This window comes from Alternaria novae-zelandiae (genome assembly GCF_023758075.1).
Source record: "Alternaria novae-zelandiae strain BMP 2774 chromosome Unknown scaffold_8, whole genome shotgun sequence".
Classification (NCBI taxonomy): domain Eukaryota; kingdom Fungi; phylum Ascomycota; class Dothideomycetes; order Pleosporales; family Pleosporaceae; genus Alternaria; species Alternaria novae-zelandiae.
In genome coordinates this window covers 540,930-563,157 of record NW_026056968.1, presented here as the reverse complement: position 1 = coordinate 563,157, position 22,228 = coordinate 540,930, and the positions used below count along the sequence as shown (strand labels likewise).

Genomic DNA, 22,228 nt, shown 5'->3' with positions numbered 1-22,228 from the left:
AAGGTGGTCTGCTGAAGGTGTGAGGGTGATTGCGCTGAACAGGGCGAGACGAGTGGACACTCACAGCCACCAAAGTGCAGCCAATTGCTGGTGTTATCTTGGGTATCCTTCTTATAATACTTTTCGACTCTTTCGATTTCCCTTACTTCTTGACATGCATACACATTTATCCAGTACGGTAGTACTTTTCTTCGTGTCCATTCGCGCCGTTTGTTCCGTTAGCGTCTCCATCGACGTCTTCCCTTGCCCTCACTGTTCCAGCTCCGGGACCCAGCTCCTCACCGATGACCATGCCGCTGAAGTTGCCGTTTTCGTCCATGTATTCATCCATGTTCTCCGCTGTTATCCAACCCGATGCGCCGGGCGCTGAATCATCCAGTATGTCGTCGCCATCGTCGTCGCTGCCATCTGGATCGGGGTGCAGATCAGCGCAAGTGTTCAGCGCATTGAACAGCTCCGTGATACATGTCTCCGTGGGTTTCGAAGTGTATGATGGTGGCAGCACGGTGATTTCGAGCATATGGATGTCATCGTCTTCGTTTACGGATTCGGCATCGTTGAGCGAGATATTTACGTATAGCGCCTCGATGGTGGACTTGTACTTCATCGTTGCGTGGAGCGCGAGGGATGGGAACGGGATGGATACGCCGACGGGCGAGGGCGTGCTCTGGAACAGAACGACATTTCTGCAGTCATATATCAGCATGATTCATGGCTAAGCAGCAGCCGGACCTACTCTGAAGACACCCAAATGTCAACGCCCTCGACCAGATCCTCTTCGCCCTCGCGCTTCGAGCTGAATTTGCTGAATGCGGCATCTTGTTTAAGCTGATCGGCAGCTGTCACCAGAGTCATTCCCTCATAATGAGCATGTAGGACGGGTTTTGCGCCAAAGAAGGAAGTCGGGGTCTGGGATTGGTGTTCTGATAGCGGGGTGAAGTCGTCTGCCTTGGGGGCGCTGTCGAGGTGCTGGAGTGACATGGCGGGGTCTCGTGGAATGCGGTATTTTGGAATTACTATGGGACGAGCACAAGAGGATGTCGATACGTGGTTGTAGTGCGAGCGCGCTATTGTTGATGTTTAGACGTGTATAGGCAGCTAATTGCTGAGGGACCAAAAAGTCGCGGGAGCTAATCGAGCGTCATCGCCCCACCTCGGCCTTGGCAGGTACCAGATGCACGGCGCGTGTGCGACTTTCCTCCCTCTCCGCATGTCCTTGACATTTTCGCATAGTTGCGCATCGCATAACCATTCACGAGAGGGAGGAACCGCTGGAACAGAGCGCAATTGTTCCGCTACCGACATCGCCCCTAATTTCTTGTCCACAATGTCCTGAACACCCATATTTCGATAGCTGCGGCATCAGAATACAACCTCCGCTTCCTCAAAGAAGAGCCCCGTCGCGTTCGCGAACGATAGCAGACAGATTGGTACTGCACTTCTCAGCCTGCGATTGCCCACGAGAGCGTAATGTCATTCCCAACAACGCCTATCGCCAAATTGACTGGCCACGGCGGCATCGTTCACGCAGTCGCCTACTCCTCAGGTCCCCAAACCTACATCCTAACCGGCTCGTCCGACCGCACAATCCGTCTTTACAACCCTTCGAAAGCGCCGCCTACCTCTACCGCCCCAACATCGTCCTCGCAACGACCCCCTGGCCTCGTGAACAAATACACAGCGCACGGCTATGAAGTCCTCAGCATCCATGTGAACTCGGCCAATGACAAGTTTGTCAGCACAGGCGGAGATAAGACAGTTTTCCTGTGGGACGTGCAAACGGCGCAGACGATACGCCGGTGGACTGGTCATGCTGGACGTGTAAATCGCGGCGTGTTTGGAGGCGAGAGCGACAGTATCATAGCGACGGGCTCGTTCGATGGCACCGTCAGGATTTGGGATACTAAATCCAACGCATACAAGCCCATCATGACCCTGTCAGACGCCAAAGACAGCATCTCTGATGTCGCCGTACACGACGCGGATATTATAGCAGCGAGCGTCGACGGTCGTGTTAGGAGTTATGACATCAGGATGGGTACGTGTCAGGTTGATGTCGTGGGACCGAGCTGTACGAGTTTGGCCGTTAGCAACAAGGGCACAGAGCTTCTGGTTGGCTCCTTGGATTCGACCGTCAGGCTCATGGATCGCACCAACGGCGAATTGCTCAAAACCTACAAGGACGATTCTTTTGTGAACAAGGACCTGAGGGTTAGAAGCACTCTTGGTTTGAACGACAGCGTCGTTATCAGTGGCAGTGATGACGGTATGGTCTTTGCCTGGGACATGCTGGAAGGGACGTGTCTGCACAAATTCAAGCATTCCGACATGAGGGAGGTCAGAGGTATAGCGCCTGCACCAGCCACCAAGGCGAAGAAGGATGTCGTGTCCGCCGTGGCCTTCTGCAAGACGAGGCGTGAGTGGTGTAGTGGTGGTGGCGATGGTAACGTTGTTGTCTGGGGTATGGGAGCTTGAACAGGGGAGATGCCTGATTTCGCCATTTGTGATACCCGCGTAGAAGTATACAGCGAGAAGCACTCCGGCTTTCGAAAATAACACATTCTCGAGATTTGGACACGACTGCAATGTCTACAACAACCATGGACGATCGTGCTTCATCTAGCCTGCGCATCTACTTCTGTTTTCTTCTCGCAAGAATGTGCACGGTTTGAAGCTAGGGAGCGTGGTAATAGATGGGAATCGTCATTTTCAATAAACGTATTTAGCTATCTGGATAATGTGTAACTTGATAATGATTGACAATCTGTAAAAGAAACAGAAGATAGTGTGACGCATAGCTGTTCAGATACTTCCCACAAGCGACGAGTAAGAAGAGTGAACAGTAAACAAAGGATACAGAATTGGGGAATGACAGTGTGGGTCGTAAATGCGAAATGAGCTCGACGTAGTACGGCTACTGCAAATGGTGTAGCTCATGTTATGTCCAAAGTGCGAGCTGGAGTGGGTTGCATGTCGTAATAAGGGACGGTGTAGAATGTATAAGGCTCAAGTGCCGATAGGGTTGTAAGGCTGGGCCGGCGTATCGCTTGAACTGGCTTCGGCTTTGGCACGTCAAGAATGTGGCGACTTAGCGTTCAGATTTACTTGTAGTAGTTGGTGTTTTCGTAGGTCTTCATTTCCTGTTGTGTGGTTGGAGGGCAGGTACAGACAGTCACGATTACGCCTCTACCCTCTTGACCTAGACACGAAATCAGTCAACATCACAAATGGGCTGAGTTAACTCACGGCCGTGTGCCATACCATACGTCCGCCACTCCCCATTTATTAGCATGTTAGGAAGTACATGTGGCATCTGTTCCGGGGCCATAGCGAAGGCGATAAGGGCGAGAAAGATGGCAAGCTCTCCTTTGAGACCGGCATACTGTTCATATGGGGTCAATGTTGCACATTGCCAGTAGATATCTGGAAGCAACATTCCCAACCAAGCTTGGTTCGTTCGGCGGTAGTGAACCGTACGTTTTGAAGATACGTTGCACAGATACGAGGAGTAGTCCGGGCCGTGATCGAACTTGAGAGTCTGCCAAGCCTCGTCCTGCGGTGGACTTGTTGCATCTCCTCGCAACACCGAGAAACCTAAGCCGCCGGTATAAAAGATCGAGTAGGTTTGGTAATGTGCTGTGTGTCGGGGAAACTGGGACGAGTACTCTCGGATGTTGTAGCCGTCACAATACCACCATTTATCCGACACGCCACCGTTCACTCGGACATTGGCTCCAGGAACTACCGAAGGTGCCTCGTCGCGTCCGGCGTTGCTGACTGTGATAGCGGCGTTTGGGTTTTCGCGTACTTCCTCGATACGAAAGAAGTAGGATAGCTAAGGTTTGGTCAGACTGCAAGGCCATCAAGCTCGGCAGCGGATACAATACTGACCATGACGTATCTTAGTATTGCGCCTCTGCGCAACGAACCCTTGTGGAATGGTGTTATACTCCTGCTTGTGATTTGGTACTCTCGCCCTGCTCCAGACCATTACAGCCCCTCACTCGACACGTCTTTATCCTTCTCATCGCCATGCGGCTCTGCGTTTAGTGACTTGAAAGTAACAGCATCCTAGTCAAGGAGGTCAGGCGACAAGCTCCTACATGACAGCAGTGCGGGACGGAATGTCTGATTGACGGCCAAGATTTCGGAGCAGCCCTCTGATAAGCTAGAGATGCCCTGAAAGGGGCATGGCGCAACATCCTGCATCGGCTGCAGCAGACGTATACGTGGGCCAAAGGTAATCAGCCCAGAATCCCTTACCCCGCTGTGAACTTTTTCATTCCCTGGTCGATGATCTATGTCGTTGGATAGCTGCCTCGGGTTTTCCGGGGGGGACGGTATAGGCAAGCAGCATCTGCATGTCTTGTGTCGTGTTTCCTGTCCTTCGAAGACTTTGCTCTATGAGAATGGAATCTTGCCATGACAGCATCATGATGGCAGTAGTGGTTCGGTAGCTGTTGGCCTTCAGCTGCATCTCAGCAAAAAGCATCGGTGTCAACCGGCCGTGGATCGCGCCCAACGTGTCCCATCGCCTGCAGCATAACAGCCGGTCTGAACCGGCGAGCCAACAAGATGGAGTGGCACAGCGCCAACCCAAGAGAGATCAAGGGTGGATCCCTCCTAGCGAAGCGCCTTGCGTGTGCCGTCCGTTGCACGGCACTTGTTGCGAAACAGTGGAAGAGCCATCTGTCGAACAGTCTAGCCGAGAGGCGTGGCCAAAGCCTGGTTTATGTTGATCTTATGGCTGCAACGTGAAGAATGTGTCGTATTCGCGAAGATGTTGCGGCCACATGCACTGTGATTGCCACCAGAATTGTTGTGTCTTGCTTGTGAGTGAGTGGAACATCGCTTCGCAGATCAAGTATGAGTAGGGCTGAATAATGTTGCGTCGTCAACTATGCATGCTTTTTTCCCGTGTGAACAAACCATTGCCGCGATAAGATGTGCATGTATCTTGGGACAAAGATCCGAGAGGTGCGGCTCTGCGAGAAAGAGGGGTCATAAAGCCGGCGTACGGACATTGTGGACCAACGTTCCTCGGTGGGCGCGTATTGTATTGATCGACCGGCAAGCGTCTCCGACTCTTTGTGCCCGTTCGGCGGCTATTTGAAGCGACATCTAGAAGTTGTTACAAAATACGTCTCGAGCAAGTAGAAAGGAGCGGCTCCCGATGTATGAAGGGCGAGTGTGTCTTAAATAGAAAGGAATCGGCTGACAGACTAGGCGTGCGGCCCCAAGACGACCGGAGGACCTTTTCTGCCTCTTCGCCTTCTTTCCTCACTTTCAAGTATGCCTGGTGCTCTTCATTGGTGAGCTTGTTAAGGAAATTGCCGCTAATGTGCAATGGATAAGTACCCCTTACCTAGTTGGCGGCAACAACCTGCTAATCGAAGCAGATGGTTCCTGCAACCTGCATGATCGTGGAACTTCCTTCACCGGACGACGACCCTTGTCATCTCGTGTGTTCGCCCGACAGCAACGCAAACTGGCGGGAATTACGAACAAGCACTCACCGGTTGACATGGCGGCCCAGGCACACGGGATGAACTTACCACGATTGAAGTCATGCACACCTTGACGGCTCAACTCCCAATCAACAGACTTACTGCTTGTATGAACCGCACGGAACGGTGCGCTCTCTATCGAATCGAACCCCACTGCCGCGCCCGGCGGCTACTGTCAAATCCGGAAGCCGGTCAGATAAGGCAAACTGACAATATGACCCCGCACCGAAGCCTCGGGCTTCTGGGCGGATACCGCAAAGTAACAGTCAAGGCGGCGTGGCCGAAAGAGGGGCGTATCACAGCATGCGCGGCTTTGATGTCCTGGTGGAGAGGCCATTCGATCGGAATCCTGACACTATACAGGCCTCGACAAAGGATATGCGCTCACCTCAGCGTGGGCTTGTCTCGATATTGGCATAGGGCACATGAACAGGAGCTGTTTGGTGGTAGTCTATGACACATGCGGCACAAGTCTGATTTGAGACGCACTAATGACCAGACAACGACTGACTTGGTCGGTAGCAGCATCCCGAGTGGCTCGAGCCGCGATGAATTGGTCATCGAGAGCCCAGAAAGCAGGCATCCATTGGCCAGGACCAGAACGCCGCTCCTAGAGGCCTTTTGCGGGAGTAAGGTCTGGTCTATGGCGGGCCAAACTGACGAGACGGGCCATTGGCGCCGCGATCGCGAACCTATGGAGCAACCTGCCAAGAGGTCACCGGCGGTACGAGATGGACTCGAGGAAGTCGAATGATAGCTCAGCCGAGCCGAGATTGGTCTCCATAAAGGCCCCGACCATGAGGTGAGGGTTTGGACACCTTATCCGGTTCTGCGGCATGCGATGGTGGAAAGCAACCGTCGGGAGCTGGCGGGCTTTGGTCCGAGGTATACATGACCTAGATGCTTCTACGCCGTATGCTGGCTCCCGTCACGTTCGGATCATACTTCTTTCATGTCGCCTGAGTTATAGCAACTCTCCACCAGTATTGCGATGCTTGCCCATGCCGTCAAAGACTCAAGAGCTCGAGTAGGCGCGTCGGTACGGCAGTGTGGGAGAGAAGCGTGTACGAATGGAGAGGCCCTGCAGGCATCGGTATGGACCCAGCCGCTAGGACGCGTAGGAATGCAAGTAGCGCGTCGGTCGGGGAAGGCACGGCGCCTGGCTGCAGGAACAGCCATGGACAGGAGCGTCAAGTATGACGGCGGATGAGCAATAGGTGTAGGAGGCTGAATTCAGGGCTGGACATGAGGTCTGACGCTGCCCAGGTGGGATGAAGTCTGGTACCGGCTGCGGAAGCTAAGGCAAAGATGCGGTCTTTCCTCCTGGCGATTCGGACACATCGCCGCCCGACCAATCACGACCCACCCGCACCACGTCAATTGTCTGCCTGAAAGTGGCCCGCACGACGGCAGACTGTGCTCCAGACATTGGCAGTTCGAGACAAAGTCCTAGCAACTCGCTATCGCGGATGAGAATGACGACGAGTACGCCACCCGGCCTCTTCGTCCGATGAACGTGGTCCTAGCTCTGGCAAAAGGGGAGTTTCGCGTTGCTTTTGCAAAGCTGACCCTACACAGGAGAGCTCACGATGACGGCAATTATCACTTCCAGAGAAAATGTTGTATTGTTCTGGATGTGTACTGAGGAGAGTCCGTTCTAGCCTTGATACCAAGTCGCGAGCCATTCATGTTGGCGTATACACGATAGCGGAAACTGCTATTTGCCCCCCGGGTCTATCATTCACTCTATTCACAGCAGACGACGCCTCTCAAGCCTTCGGCTCTATAGGATAATGCAGAAACTGCAATCCTTCTCGTTCATCTTTGCTGCGGACATGTTGCGCGGAATCTTGAGCCTGGCTTAAAGTCAACGTGGTCCTCCATGCAGTTTGCCTAAAAGTCTCACGAGTAAACCATATGTCCAACCAATACGTCCTTACACCCGCCAACCAACGTCTCGATATCGCGCCTGGTTTGCTCAGACTCTTGAGCATGCGCCTTCACAAGTCGGGTCTCTGCCTCCAACAGCCTCGCCCAGCTCTCCTCCACCATCTTCACACATCGATCGACGGCAACCTGCGCACTACATCCCTCGTTCCATACCATCACCGGGATGGCAGAATCGATATCGCCGTCGTCTATCTCCTTCCGCAAGCTCACAATGTCGTTCCAGAGGAAGTCGGAGATGGCTACTTCGCGCGTTATGGCTACTACAGCTTCGTGGTTCCAGATCGATGGTGGAAGAGTGAGGTTGTAGGCCCATTGCATGACAGCAATGCACGGGTTTGTACCAACAGTTCTCAAACGGCGCGCTGTATATTCCTCGAGAGTAGACATCCCTTGCGCCCATGTAGCCTGAGATGTCTTGACGCCGCGGATAAAGTCGTAGATGGTTTCAGCAAACCGGTCACGTGCTTCTGCAATGCTTGTTAGCTGATACCTGCCTAGCATACTTTGGATGGACGTACCTCTCGACTGGCCCTTCTGCATTGCTCTTCCTATGTTGACCCATGGACCGCAGTTATGCAACCGCCCCGGTGCCGGAACTTCGCCAGAGAGTTCTGGCTGCAAGCAATGTCGGATGAAGTTAATTGTATCGTCACAATAAGCTTCGGTCTTGTCACGATCATCTGTCAGAGTACCGCAATCGATCTCGTCATCCCAGAAAAAGAACTACAGTTTACGTCAGTCGATAATCGCGAAAAGGAATTGGGCCAAGTTACCCAGGCAACAAGCTCTCCTAGAATAACGAACTTCTCTGGTTCCACATGTGTCCAAAAGTATCCCGCGCAGAGTCCGTTGTCTACCCTACGTTGCTTCTTCCTTTGGCTCTCGGTACTGATGAACGTTTGGAAGTATCCCTCTAGATGCTGTCTCAGCACCAGAACATCCGGGTGCACTTTAGCTGCCCAGTCCGTGTATATGTAATGCACATCCGGAACATGGATTTCTTGATCGCGAAGACGAGCAATAATCCTGGTGCGATGGTCCCCGGGCTTGGTCGGAGCTTCCTTAGCCGGGGAGGAGCCGAGCTGTTTAGAGTTGTCGGTGAACTCGGGCATGTAAGAAGATCTCGATCTCGATCGCTGGAGTGGGTAAGTGTGATGATGCTGAAAAAGGAAACAACAAACGATTGAACAAGACTTACGCGTCTAAAGTACGATCTAGGAAGCGACGTCCAAGCGCTAAGAATACTAAGAATCGCCATAACGACTCAATAAAAGACAGAAACCAAGTATAGTGTACAAGACAATCGCAGCCTCAGTATTATGGTAACGGAACAGAGGTCTTTGTATACTCTCATACCACGCCGTTCACATGCTGGCCCCTCGGCAGTCACTTCCCCGTCGCCTGGGGTCTCGAGGCGCCCTACCATTCACATAAAGCGCTCTTTCACTGCACCTCCGGTAAACGTGATCCACCCCCGAAGAGCCCCCAGAACCAATCGCAACATCTCAAGCTGGACTGAATTGACGTAAGCGAGGCGTTTGGGCACAGTCCACATGTGTGCTATGTAAGGAGCTATGTAAGGGTAATGCGTTGTTACACGGACTCGGCTGTCACTGTACGCCACGTTTCCGCAGTTGTGAGACACGAGAGCGTCCAGCTCCGAATCACGATATACCACTGGGGCAGATGAGACGGCCACCGATCGTCTGAACCCGCGCAGGATCATCAGCTTGAGGTCAAGTCTGGAACTACATCTCAGCCACCACTGAAATACACTTGCTGACTGCCAGTCCTTTCGCTCAAAATCATTGCGCATTGGCTTGTCGATTACATCACGAGCTGATAGATTTTGCGCCACTTTCCTGCGACTGAGCCACTTCCAGGCAGCTCTTAGGATACGATTGATGGCACCGTATAGCATCGCTGTATGCACCATGTCCTGTCAGACTATAGTGGCGTCGCCCCAATGAGTGCCTGCTAAGTCATATCTTCAGGCCTTCCAAGACACGGACCCATGGCTTCACATCCGCAGCGCAGGGGCTGAATGCTGAGTACAGGTAAATTACGTAGAATCCAAGAACTACCCTGCAACTCGAAGCACGGAATAAGAGATACGCAAAGCCATACTGCCGATCTAAGGACCTGCGCACGCACTACTGTGTCCGTATCAATGCAGCAAAATGTGCCGAGTATCTTGAAGTGTTATCGGCATACAGCTCGTTTGGATGCAGCTCGTTGACCCTTACATAGAGGCCGCACGTTCGATAAGATAACCGAGCGTGCCGAGCCACAATCAGCTTCCCGGGTCTACTATGCCACCCAGTCACAGGCGTAGTGGCGCTTTGGGAAGCGAGACTACTGGACAATGCAGATATGGCACATAATCAAAGCACGGCGATACACAAGCGGTGTGCACTACGATACCCATCGTGCGCATTCATAATACAAATGTGTGGTGCATGGAGGTATATTGGAAGGGTTGGAGGATCATGTTGCCGTACGGTCGTCAGACATTGGTTTGTGTGCAATCGAATGGGACAGGTGGAGCGAGGCGACAGGGGGCCATCTACTCAAATATCTAGAGAGGACAAATAGAAACTTTTAGGATATCATGCGTCTATCTGAGACATATCTTCCGACGATCAACCAAGCATGGCTCAACACCATTCGCCATGAACCTTTACGCCCAAAACCCAGTAAGCCGGGTGACCCGATGGCTTTCACCACCACATCAGATCATCCGAGTCCGCCTGACCAAAAGTCTGCATGCCCCCAACTGCTTTGGCTCAGTGGCAGCCACAACAGCATCCTACGTCCTCTTCTTCGCATTGACGTTCTTGCCTGCGCCTACCTTGACCCTGCCACCGGCTCTGCCCCGATCGCCTGTCAGAATGCCCGGCAGGTAGTTGTCATCCATGAGGTCCCTCGTCCTGGTCCTCTTGTCCTCTTCAGCGCGCTTAGTGTATTCCTTCTGGTCTTCAGCAAGGATGAGGTCTCGACCCCAGCCGCCTTTGCCTCCTCCCTGACCATGACTCCACTTTGTGTTTGCAGTACCGGCGATGGGCTTGGGGATGCTGTATTTATCGCCACGCTTGTTGTACTGGTAGTTCTTGGCTAAGTGGATCTTGAACTCTCCAGCGGCGTTTGTAGAGCAGGAAACCCTTTGTAGGGTTGCTTGACCACAGCGGGGGCAGAATTGCTTGTCCATTTGCTTGACGATGTTGAAACAGGCGTGGCACCGGAGAACCTTGGTGTTGACGTTCTTGATGCGTTGCATGTTTGTGGAGAGAAGTTGGAGATTCATCTGGAGCAATACGTTTTGCATCGCAAAATCAATCGTCATGGTTGCTACGTCCAGCTGGCGATTGGCTGTTGTGTGAATTTGCGGTTGGGTGGCTCCGTCCTTGGCTTGGTGTTCTGTAAGATTCTGTGGAGTAATCCAGTCACCATCAGAGTCAGACTCCGCAGCTGAATCGTCAGTCGTAGGGGGCGTAGGTTGTTGAGTGGCGTGATGGGATACCGAGAGGTCCTCCAGTTCCTGCGCCAGTTTCGATTCGTCAGAGCTGACTTGCTGGGTTTGTAGATCCTGCTGGCTGGAGGTCTCAGGCGCGAGTGAGAGCTCTGCCTTCTGCTCGATGTGGATGTTAGTGGTGGGCACCTCGACCGCCGCCGATTGGTCGATTGGCCCCTCCTCGCCAGCCTGTTCTTGAAGCTGTTCTTGAACTTGCTCTTGAACCTGCTCTTCGATCTTTTCCTCCGCCTGCTCTACAGCTTGAGACTCGAGCTCTCCTCTGCCCTGTTTCTCAAGTTGCTCGTGAATCTGGTCATGCACCTGCTCGTGAACCTGATCCTGAACCTGTGCAACAACCTGCTCATGTACTTGCTCCTCGACCTGCTCCTGAGTGACAGCTATTCCACCTTCTGCTTCGTCTGTTTCAGCTTGGGCGGTCTGCTCCTCCGATTCATTGGCTTGTTCCAGGCTGCTGTCTAACTCCGCTGCGGGCTTGAAGTTGAACTTAGTAGATTTGGGCGCTCTGGCCTTCGCCGCCCGCTTACCTGTAGGCTGCTCCCAGCCTTCATCAATATCCTCTGGTTCGACAGATCCGGAATCGATCTGTACGCCTTCCATCGCATCTTCAACGGTATCTTCGGTAGTCTTGTTGGCTGCCTTCCGCCTGTTCTTGCGCTTCTTTGCTGAGGTGGAAAGGCCCCCACTCTGCGATTTCTCCTCGTTCGACTGCTCAACCTCTCCAGGCCTCCTCTTTATTTCTCCTTTGGGTATTTCTCTCAGACCCCAGTCGCCACCGTTCCTCTCACAGTGCACTTCGTAAGCCAGGGCTAGGATACCCAAATCCTGCCTACTGAGTACCGCATGATCACCTGTCTTCTTGCTAAACGCAATCACTGCATCGTAGCTTGCCGGCTGAGGATTCCGTATCTTCAGAAATGGGATCAATGTTGTCTGTACACGTGACCGTGTGGCTTCATCGCGGATTTCGGAGAGAATAGCAGGAGTAGTCCATAGTTCTTCCGCGGCGTTGATGATAGTAGAGATCGATACTGTGTTCTTGATCAATGGGCCCGTATCCAAAATAAGCGAGTGAATGGGCTTTTGCTGGTCCGCAGTGGGTGTTGCCATTGCGCGGTGTACCGGCAGTAGTCGCAGTCCGGTAAACAGGAAGGTTCAGTTTGTTGTACGTGGAAAGTTGAGATCCTAATATTAAGTTCGGAAGTTTACGAGGTTTGGATCGTCAATATGACTAGGGCGTGCCGCTGGTGTGGTAGAAGATTTCGCGATGGTGGCGGTGGGGCCCGACTTTTTTGGTGTGAGACCCTCACGAATTTTGATTGGCCGGATCGCGCTGGTGGCAGTAATGGGGGCCTCGTGCTGGAAGTAGATGAGTCGACGCTGATTCAACACATATTGAGTCGAACTTTTTTTGTAACACTGAGAGACGGCCAAGATTATTTTCCATAGCCCTTGATATTGTTTTTAGTCTCGTTGGTAAAGTCGAGAGTCTCGATAGAGTGAATCCTCCAAACGCCGCCCAATGCTAAGTCGCGAGTCTACCCCAACATCGCTTGTGGTATATCGTACACATACATCAATGACATGAATTCCAACCCAGGTTCGACTCATAGTCGTGAAGGTCGCCTCACAGACATTACGCGATAGGTTTGCTTCTCTCGTCCTCTGGCATACGCATATACGCATCGATGGCCGCACTGAAAACTGCGAAGCCTGCGCATCCTACGGCCACGGCTTGCGGCCCAGCATTTCTTGCCAATATACCCCCAGTCAAGCAGCCCCCCGCCACTCCGTTGTACAGATCGTTCTTGGCTCGGAGCCCCTCGATTGCGCACTCGGTGCCTGAGAAAATAGCACCAACTTTGGCGAAGTTGCGTCCGCTAGAAATTGAGGATCGGTACATGTCGCGCAGGCCGGCCCGTAGTTGCTGGCGTAGGGGAAGGTCGGTAAGCGGTACGGTACCGGTAGCGGTGGGGTTTGGAAGGGTAGCAGTCGCAGAGGCCGAGGGTGCTGGGGTGAGAGTGGCTGCGGATGCGGAGTTGACGCTACCGGTAGCTATCGTCGAAGGCTTGACGCCTGCCGTTGCCGTTGCGCCGGTGGCTGCGGTTGTAGGTTTTGTAGCCGGCGTGTTGACGGGGAGGGGCTGTGACATCGGGGTATCGTATCGCATCTGTGCATGTCAGTCGTGCCTTCTCTTTCTTTCGAAACTATGAGTTGTTTGGCCACATACGGAAGCCATGAAGAGCCCAAACATAGCACCCAGACCGCCACCCATTACGCCTGCCATTACTGTCTTGCCGATGCAAGACTCCATACCCATTTGCATCTATTCGCACGTTAGCCATGGTTCCCCAAACATGTTATTTGACAGCCTTGTATAGCCAGCTACGCCCTCGCGACATGCTATTATGTTCCACCGCAACTGTATAGAGGAGACGGGGTCGCACATACTGCTTTCACCATTTGCTGCTCCTGCTCGGACATGCCTGCATTGGGATTCATGGCGGCTGGCATGGAGCCCACGCCTCCTGGAAAAGCCATCTTGTTGAAGCTGAGTACGACTGCGGCACGAAGCAAGCGTGAGGTACAAGTGATACTGTTGCAAAGGCGATGCCATGCGCCGCCGCCGGGAACTTTTGCGGAGTTCAGAGCGGAGGACGGGAAATGCCGGGCAGGTGGGTCTTGGCACCGCCACTCCAGCGTCACGGATGTGTTCACACATGTTGCAACCAAGCGTTTTGGTCGCGTCGGTTTGAGGTATTCGGATTCTCATTATGCTTCTACGACGGTACATGTCTACCCGAAGCTAGGTTCCAATATGTACAATTACGCCAACGCCATGCTATACCTTGAACTTTTCCACACAGCAAACCACCTCTTCAAGGAAGTTCTTCAACACTGAATTAGACATTGCTGTTAATGGCGTCGCGTCATAATGCTAAATCGCTAAATGCAACTACCGTTTCAAACGTTCAGTTCATAAAATCGCCATGCGAGTAATCTTCACTCCTCGATTCCGGGGGCGGGGTGAGTTGCTTCTCCCACTCTTTCATTAGATGTGATGCGGTACGCTTCAGGTTGCTGGGTGACACCTTGGTCATATCAGGCCATGGGATGGAGCTGCGCTTTGACTCTCGTGGTGTCAGGTCCTCTTGGTTGATGGAGGTGAGCGACGATGCCTTGGAATCGTGACGCTTCGAATGGTATCTGGTGCTGGTGCTAGTTCGAGAGCTGCCTGGGCCGGATACCGGCGAGGTCTGCGCATCCGATTCATCTGAGCTGTCCTTAGAGTCTTCCAAGTCGACCAGAAGTGACTCGTTGGGGGTATCCCAGTTATCCCAGTCTTCTTCGGATGCAACTTTGCGGATCTGCTTTTGCGGGGTCGTCGTGTTCTTGAGTGCGTGCGTCTTCTTGTTGACTACAGTAGTCTTGGGCTCGCCCAGGCCCATCTCCTTCCAGAAGTCGTCGCCAGTGGAACCTAGTTGTTGTGTGGTCTTCTTCGAGCTGGCGGACCGACTGAGGGCGGGGCGGCCCTCGGACGGTTTGCGGCCAGATTTAGAGGGGTTCTTGACACCTGGTATTCCAGTATTGCCGTCCGCCGTGTTGACGGCTTCATCGCCCACCGTAGCTTGTCGGATATCTTCCATGAATGTGAATAGACCCTTCTTGAAATCCTGCGCCATCTGAGTGCCAGCCCGAATGAGCTGCTCACGTTGTATGGTGGGCATGCCGCCCATGTCGTATCGGTCGTGCTCGCCGGCATTGACGACCTGTCGTGTGATCTCTGACGAGGTGGAAGCCCGTGCAGGAAGCTGCGGTCGGGAGTTGGAAGCGGGGTCGTCGTGTAGATCGAGTGGCTGGGGGAATGATGGCGACTGGAGGCGGTCGGGAGAGAGTAGTGATAGGGTTCTTAGATGTCGCGAGCCGCTGAAGACCTTCCGTTGGGATGTTTTGGTGCTGCTGAGTAGGTTCTTCCTGCGCTCCATCTCTTTCTGCATCCACGAATTCGAACCATCGTCTTCGTATTGGCCCGGTGGAGCATTGGCGAGCGATGTGTTCAGAGGCTGCAGCGCGGCGACCTTGCGCACCTCATTGCGACGCTTGTTCGCTTCGTGATGAGTCCAGTGCGTTTTCAGCGTGTTCAGGTCAGCCTCTGCTTTGGTGAGCTCCTCTTTGAGTTCGAGCACATAGCGCTCTTGAGCAGCGAGAACCGCCAGAATGTTTGTCTCGGAAGTAGAATCCTCGGGTTCGGGCGAGTGAACAGACGTTGCCCCGTTCATCCATGATTGCGGGCGCGACCGTGTCGAGGAGGTTGGTGAACTGATGCCCGTACTTGGCTGGATGGGGAACTGCAGGGACAGGCGCTTGCCTTGCCCGATGACGTCGACCGTCTTGGACCGAGAATGCGACGGCATGGTCTTGGGTGGTGAAGACTGAGAAGAAGCGTTGGAGTCGGGGGCGTTGGAGGATATTATTGACGACTGGGATGACGACTCGGCCCCTTTGTCGTGCAGGGTTGTCGGTGTCTGTGCTCTGTCCATGGAGTCTGCTCCTCCGACGAAGAAGATGGTATTGCTGACGTACTGTCCCTCCTTGAGCGTACAGAGAATGGTTGAGAGACGAGCGCGGCGAGCGAGTCGGTGAAGAATAAGCGAGGCGGCGGCTGGGGAGCTGCCGTAGACTTCGAGATAAAGGGCTAGAAGCGCTGTAGGGAGGCCGACCAATCGGAGAAGGAGCGACCCTCTAAACCACGAGAACCAAGACTTGAAGAGCGTTGAGCCAGCGGCGCAAGAACTCATACCAAAGACATTGAAGAGCGCATGCCACGGGGTTCAGAGCGGCAACGAGTATCTAGAGATTCCTACAGCCGAAGCCGCAGTCTTTGTGCAGCCGTCGCTCACGCGCGCCGTGCTCAGGCCATCAACAACCCAATCCAGGAACCCATCTCCTGGCTGCATGTCCAAGGGACTGCTTGCGCGGCTAGTCTCGTGACGGAGGCCCTGTGTGGAGACGGTGAACCAATGTCCGTCTGTTGAGGGCGACGTCTGCTCTGTCTTCTATCTGCTGCCGCTCGCTCATTGCTCCATGGTATACTCAGACGTACAGGTCACCACACGTGCAGTCTACTGTCGAACACATGCTCGGTCCCACATTCTCGAGACGACACTGCCATGTTGCGGAGATGAGGGGTCGGGCCACGTAATTTGACACCTCAGAACACGACCCATGTAGCCGTCAAGTTTGAGCTAGCTGGGTAGCACGTCGAGTGTCCGGTCAACGACGGGTAGTGGTCATCTTGTACTAGACTCTAATTTTGCGGTTGCTGAGGAGAACCGCGACGGATAACATGGTGCGCGTGCCCTGGCGGTTAGACAGCCATGGAGGCCCATCGTCGCCCTCGTCCTAATTTGCAGCAACAGCCAGGAGTGCGCTGTACAGGCGGCCTGTTTCAGGCTACGAGGACTGTTCGCAATCCAGCCTAGCTGGCGGTGAGTGGCATGGTAGGTTTGACATGCCTGGAGTGCCTCGCAGCACCATGTCGTTAGCTCACGTTTCCCTCAGCAACCGGAAAAGTAATCATCGGCGGGATGAGGCGCAGACGATGCACCACCACACACGTCTATTGGCAAGACGGCTGACGGTTTTGGTAGCCGCTGCTGCATGACAGCCGCAGTGGGGAGCTCATGCAGGGCAACATTGGAGAGGAGAGGAATAGGCTGCTCTAGATATGGCGTCGCCAAACTGGTCTTGGATGCCAAAGGCTTCACGACACTGCTCCGACGTCTATTACGCTGTCCTGGACATGCCCGACCTGTGTTGTTTTTCTACAGCATTGATACCTACCGACGTCATGCCAATCTCCGCCAAAAAGTGGCGGCGGGGATGTGCGTTTGTTTGACGATCAGGCTGGTTGCCTCGGCGATGATAGGGCTGGACCCTGCGCGATACTCTGATATACACCACAACGGCGGCGCAATTGAGCAGCCCAGTACCACAGCCGAGTCTTATTCCTATCCCAACCGTCTTCCGCCGAAACACCACTGCATCTATCTTGGCCCGACCCCGACCACATCCCATATTCCTCAGCCATTGCGCTCCGCCTAGCGACGTTGTAATCGCCCGCCATGGCCGAAAACTATCAAGTCATGGAGGAGCTGGGCAGTACGTTTTGACATAGCCTGGTCGATTCGCCATTACTGACCATTGCAGGCGGCAGCTTCGGAAAGGTGTTCAAAGCCATTGACCGCACAACGGGCGAGACAGTCGCCATCAAGCACATCGACCTCGAAGACAGCAGCGAAGAGCTCGCCGACATCCAAGCAGAGATCTCGCTGCTGAGTACCTGCCACAGCCCATACATCACCGAATACAAGACCAGCTTCGTCAAGGGCGTCAAGTTATGGATAGTCATGGAATATCTGGGGGGAGGCTCGGCCGCCGACTTGGTACGCAGCCACACAACGGACATCACGTAGCTAGACTAACCGTCATAGTTGGCACCAGGTACTTTCAGCGAAGCACACATCGCCATCACATGCCGGGAGCTCCTGCTCGGGCTGGACTACCTACACTCGACCGGCAAGATCCATCGCGACATCAAGGCCGCCAACGTACTCCTCACAGACCAAGGCAAGGTCAAACTCGCCGACTTCGGTGTCGCCGCACAACTCACCAATATCAAATCACAACGCATGACGTTTGTCGGTACACCCTTCTGGATGGCACCCGAGGTCATCCAAGAGGCTGGCTATGATTTCAGAGCCGACATCTGGTCCCTCGGAATCACCGCTATGGAGTTGGCAGAGGGCGCACCGCCACACGCTGGGTCACATCCCATGAAGGTGCTCTTCACGATTCCGAAGAACCCAGCACCAAGGCTGGAGGGCGACGAATGGAGCAAAGACTTTAAAGACTTTATTGCACAATGTCTGATCAAGGATCCGGATCGACGTGCGACTGCGAAGGAACTCCTCAAACATCGCTTCGTCCAACGCGCGGGCAAGGTCGAGGCATTACGCGAGCTCGTCGAACGCAAGCAAATGTACGACGCCCAAAGGGAACAACAAGCGGCATCGCACCCCAAGTACTATGAAGAGACCATGTCAGTAACTCGCCGGACTTTTTCATACAGTGTGCTAACAGGTTCATCAGGGTCGATCTCTCCCCCAGAGCCGAGGAAGACGATTGGGACTTTGACACCGTCAAGCGAGGGACCGTCCAAGCACGCCAGACATTGAAACAGCGTCGCAAACTGGCTCGTATACCCTCCTCAGGCAACGATGAAGTCGAATCCATGATGCAACGGATGGACCTCAACGCAGCGCCCTTGGGCGACATAACCGATTCACCACTCCCAGCACGACGACGTCCATCCTCTCGGAGAACTTCCCAAGCCACGGCTTTCCGCATTCCGTCTGGCGATACACCCACCGCTCGTCGCGTCAGCAATCTCAACAAGTCGCCGTTGGGTGTCGATCTGACATTTGGAAACTCGCCATCGACCGTACGACACTTCAAGCGCGTCTCGTCGGGCGAACGTCGTGCAGCACTTCGCTCAAACCCCCCTAGCAACCCGCCTGCTCAGAACAACCAGTCTTTCCAGCCGAACCCCGAAGCGCGCACCTTCCGCCCATCACCTCCCACGTCCAACCATCCACTGGACATGAACAACGAGAACGAGCCACCTGCTCCCGATGGACACATGCCAATTACCAAAGACGCGTTATACGGTCGCCGAGCGTACAGCAAGGTCCTGGACTCAGTATTTCAAGAAGCGCATGCTGACACAGCATCGCCCCATCAACGCGACGCTATCGGACGAGTTGCGCAGGCCTGGCAGCATCTTGACGAAATCGACCCACATGGCGAATTCATGTTGTTGAAGGCTATGATGGACCGCCTCAAAAACGACACAAAGCTTGCGTACGCTCTCGGCATAGAAGTCTCGCCCGCCCAATCACCATTGAAGCATAACACCAAAACCAGCGACACTAGCTTGGGTGGTACAACTGTGCATGGTACAGGTACAACACGTGTTCGGTCAAGCACGACGAGTGCAGCTACGTCGACCGTCAGCAAGTCTTCAGAGGAGAATGACCACACTCCGATATCGACACCGACACGAAATGGGACACCGATCGCCAACTCGGGCTCTCCGTTGAAGGGACCAAAGCTCGTAATGGCCAAGAACAATCCTCACCTCAAGTCTCACAAACGCCGCCAGAGCGCTTTTGTGGTCGGCGAGAAGGGCTCTGGGGCTGATGGCCACGGTTACTTTGACGAGAAGAAACTGCCTGGTTACGTCGAGCCTGGTATGGAGCAGCAGGGGATACTGGCCGACATCCTCTACGGGCAATGGACACAAGGATTGCGTACTCGATGGCCTATCGCTTAGTGCTTTCCTCTTTTCTCCGTCTTGTTGAACAGGCATGAGTTTGAGTCTTTTAGCTTGTAGCGCTTGTTCCTTTGTTGCTTGTAAGGCGTTGTCGCGTTGCTCACGCGCTGTATCGCGACTTGGATGCTACCTTCCTCTCTTTGTGTTCGGCGTTGATGGATCACATGTTAATGACTGATGAGATCGTGGTTATGGGTGGGTACCGGGGTCTTCATATCAGTCGTTCTGGGCGGTGTTGAATTTGCTGCGTCTCATCGATACATCGGCATTGGCACTGGCGTTTTTGGTTTTTCTTCGTCTGGCGAGAACGGGGGGCTTCTCGATTCCATGTATAAATAGTCTGTGGACGTGTAATGACAAAAACAGCCTTTTCTCGTCAACATCGAAAAGTAACCTTGGAAGTGAACTGGACTCGCATGTGATGACGAAACCGATGAACTCATTCTGGCCGGGTTATCTCTGCATCAATGTAGCCTGAACACTTTTCCTCAACGCGTGTCTTGCTGCAAAGAGCCCTTCGTCACCATACATCCGCCTGCCACGTGCTCCTATCGATGTGCTCAAAGGTGGACAAGAACGCCGTTGTGCGGCACTCAAAGCAGCATAGTCCAACGCCGTCATCGTGGACCAGGACTTAGGAACTGCACAGGTCCCCCGCACCAACACATGCTTTACCGCATGAGTACCTGGGTACCGTGATATCTGCATCCCGCAGACGTCAGTGCTGTCATTGAAGTGATGGCATCCCTGCTGCCGAAGTATTGGTCAACGCATGTGTTCATAATCCCGCATCCCATTGGTTGCGCGACGCTTACTACGAGCCGCGTGTATCCCTTCGGTAGCGAAATGCCCAACTCTAACGCCTTTCTCCACCGTTGCAGGGCTTGGGGGACTATAAAATGGGTCTCTGGGACACCCACACTGCTGGGCATCGAGGCTTGTCGGAGCTTGTTTTCCTTGGTATACATACCTTTTGAGAGACCTAGGCTTCTGCGACTGTCAAGATGCGCATCACGACCAACACCGCCCGTAAAGGCGCACTGCTTGCCCTCCTTGCAAGGGTTGGAGCTGTACCAACCACGACAATTTCGGCAGCTGGGAACGCAGGCGCAAGCAGTGCAGATGTGTATCCTCCCGCTGGCAGTAAGTCTGATCGAAGCTGCGCAGAGAGCGGAATGCTGATGGGTTGATTGTATAGCCGAGGTCAACTCCGAACTCTTTCCGCCAGAGTCTGTCGTCGGCTTCCCTGGCCGTAAGCCACCAACATTTCCTTGAGCTCTGGTCTTTGAACTAACGCAATAATCATCAGCAACTCCCACAGGCGCCGAGCCGAATGCCATCCAAACAGCACCGTCGTATCCTTACAACGATGGCGATGCATCTTCATACCCTCTGATCAAGCCACAGCCCCACGGCAGTGGCTCGCAGTCTCCAAACTTTGACATCACCAAATACTGGGGTAATTTGAGCCCATGGTATTCGGTTCGCAGCGCAGACTACGGTCTTCCTGATGCCAGTCCTCTGATCCCGGATGGCTGCGACATCACCCAGATGCATCTGCTCTACCGTCACGGCGCTAGATACCCAACCAGTGGCGCTGCGCCCGCTACCTTTGCTCAGAAGATTGCGAACGCTACGAAAACTGGTCTTGCAGTCTCTGGAGAGCTTTCTTTCCTGAGCGACTGGACATACAAGTTGGGCGCCGAGCTCCTAACACCGTCGGGTCGCAGCATGAACTTCCTGTTGGGCATTGAGTACCGCCAATTGTATGGCCATCTTCTGAACAACTTTACTGAAGCGGGCACCATTCCGGTCTTCCGAACACAGTCCCAAGACCGGATGGTGAAGACTGCGGAAAACTTCGCTGCCGGTTTCTTTGGTGTACCCGAGTACATGGACGAGGTCAACATCGAGTTGCTTGTTGAGACTCTAGGCGTGAACAACTCCGGCGCACCTTACGAGATCTGCAACAACTCGAACATTGCGACCCGAGGCAGTATCGGTAGCCGTGTAGCAGCTCAGTTTGCGAACAACGCGTTCAACGCCACTCTCGCTCGTCTGCAGTCGCAGGCTAGCGGTATCAACTTTACTTCCACCGACGCCATCGCTATGCTTCAACTGTGTTCGTATGAGACGCACGCTCTCGGCTACTCCGCCTTCTGCAACCTCTTCAACGAACAAGACTTCCTGAACTACGAGTATTACTTCGATTTGTCCTTCTACTACAACAACGGCCCGGGATCTCCTGTCTCTGCTGCTCAAGGCAAAGGCTTCCTAGACGAATTCATCGCACGCTTCACCCATCAATATCCCGGTGCCAACTCCGCGTTGAACGAGACTTTTGACAACTCCTCGACGTACTTCCCGCTCGACCAGTCTATCTATGCCGATGCTACGCACGAAGTTGTCGTCCTTGACACGCTCACTGCGTTCAACTTGACGGCTTTGTTCAAAGGCCCACCACTGAGTCCTCTCGGTAATGAAGGGCAGAACAGCTTCGTAGCTAGCAAGCTCGTGCCGTTTGCTACCCACTTCACTACTCAGGTTCTTTCTTGCTCTGCCATGCAACCAACAAAGCAGATCCGATTCATCGTGTAAGTACACTCTGTTCTTTCGAAACCCGATACCCAGCTAACTTGGCCAACTAGCAATGATGCCGTTGTGCCGATCAACGAGTCTCATCCAGGATGTCCCGCTGATGCAAACGGTCTCTGCTCTTTCGACCACGTTGTCGAGCTCCTCCAAAAGCGCAGTGCCGAAATCGACTTCAATTATGACTGCTTCGCAAATTATACAGCAGAGCCGGGAATGGACTACAACGGAAGGGCACCTAGATCATAGACTGTG

The 22,228-nt window shown here is 53.7% G+C and overlaps 8 protein-coding genes across 8 annotated transcripts; 3 read left to right on the top strand and 5 right to left on the bottom strand.

Annotated features, from left to right (window-relative positions):
* Window positions 1–166: 166 nt before the first annotated feature.
* Window positions 167–981, bottom strand: J4E88_004667 (uncharacterized protein; the record flags this gene model as incomplete). The annotated part of the gene is made up of 2 exons (XM_049398311.1): window positions 167–686; window positions 737–981. 2 exons carry the CDS (start codon window positions 979–981, stop codon window positions 167–169), a joined length of 765 nt encoding a protein of 254 aa, XP_049255872.1.
* A 489-nt stretch (window positions 982–1,470) lies between these two features.
* Window positions 1,471–2,475, top strand: J4E88_004666 (uncharacterized protein; the record flags this gene model as incomplete). Its single annotated transcript, XM_049398310.1, has 1 exon — window positions 1,471–2,475. The coding sequence occupies one exon, from the start codon at window positions 1,471–1,473 to the stop codon at window positions 2,473–2,475; it is 1,005 nt and encodes a 334-aa protein (XP_049255871.1).
* Window positions 2,476–7,409: 4,934 nt separating this feature from the next.
* On the bottom strand, window positions 7,410–7,997 carry J4E88_004665 (uncharacterized protein; the record flags this gene model as incomplete). Its single annotated transcript, XM_049398309.1, has 2 exons — window positions 7,410–7,924; window positions 7,976–7,997. 2 exons carry the CDS (start codon window positions 7,995–7,997, stop codon window positions 7,410–7,412), a joined length of 537 nt encoding a protein of 178 aa, XP_049255870.1.
* Window positions 7,998–10,266: 2,269 nt separating this feature from the next.
* Window positions 10,267–12,096, bottom strand: J4E88_004664 (uncharacterized protein; the record flags this gene model as incomplete). The annotated part of the gene is made up of 1 exon (XM_049398308.1): window positions 10,267–12,096. One exon carries the CDS (start codon window positions 12,094–12,096, stop codon window positions 10,267–10,269), a length of 1,830 nt encoding a protein of 609 aa, XP_049255869.1.
* A 526-nt stretch (window positions 12,097–12,622) lies between these two features.
* On the bottom strand, window positions 12,623–13,500 carry J4E88_004663 (uncharacterized protein; the record flags this gene model as incomplete). Its single annotated transcript, XM_049398307.1, has 3 exons — window positions 12,623–13,156; window positions 13,217–13,312; window positions 13,438–13,500. The coding sequence occupies 3 exons, from the start codon at window positions 13,498–13,500 to the stop codon at window positions 12,623–12,625; spliced, it is 693 nt and encodes a 230-aa protein (XP_049255868.1).
* A 458-nt stretch (window positions 13,501–13,958) lies between these two features.
* Window positions 13,959–15,785, bottom strand: J4E88_004662 (uncharacterized protein; the record flags this gene model as incomplete). Its single annotated transcript, XM_049398306.1, has 1 exon — window positions 13,959–15,785. One exon carries the CDS (start codon window positions 15,783–15,785, stop codon window positions 13,959–13,961), a length of 1,827 nt encoding a protein of 608 aa, XP_049255867.1.
* Window positions 15,786–17,111: 1,326 nt separating this feature from the next.
* Window positions 17,112–19,381, top strand: J4E88_004661 (uncharacterized protein; the record flags this gene model as incomplete). The annotated part of the gene is made up of 4 exons (XM_049398305.1): window positions 17,112–17,148; window positions 17,197–17,432; window positions 17,481–18,088; window positions 18,139–19,381. The coding sequence occupies 4 exons, from the start codon at window positions 17,112–17,114 to the stop codon at window positions 19,379–19,381; spliced, it is 2,124 nt and encodes a 707-aa protein (XP_049255866.1).
* A 1,004-nt stretch (window positions 19,382–20,385) lies between these two features.
* Window positions 20,386–22,222, top strand: J4E88_004660 (uncharacterized protein; the record flags this gene model as incomplete). The annotated part of the gene is made up of 4 exons (XM_049398304.1): window positions 20,386–20,524; window positions 20,580–20,633; window positions 20,691–21,975; window positions 22,030–22,222. 4 exons carry the CDS (start codon window positions 20,386–20,388, stop codon window positions 22,220–22,222), a joined length of 1,671 nt encoding a protein of 556 aa, XP_049255865.1.
* Between the last annotated feature and the right edge of the window lie 6 nt (window positions 22,223–22,228).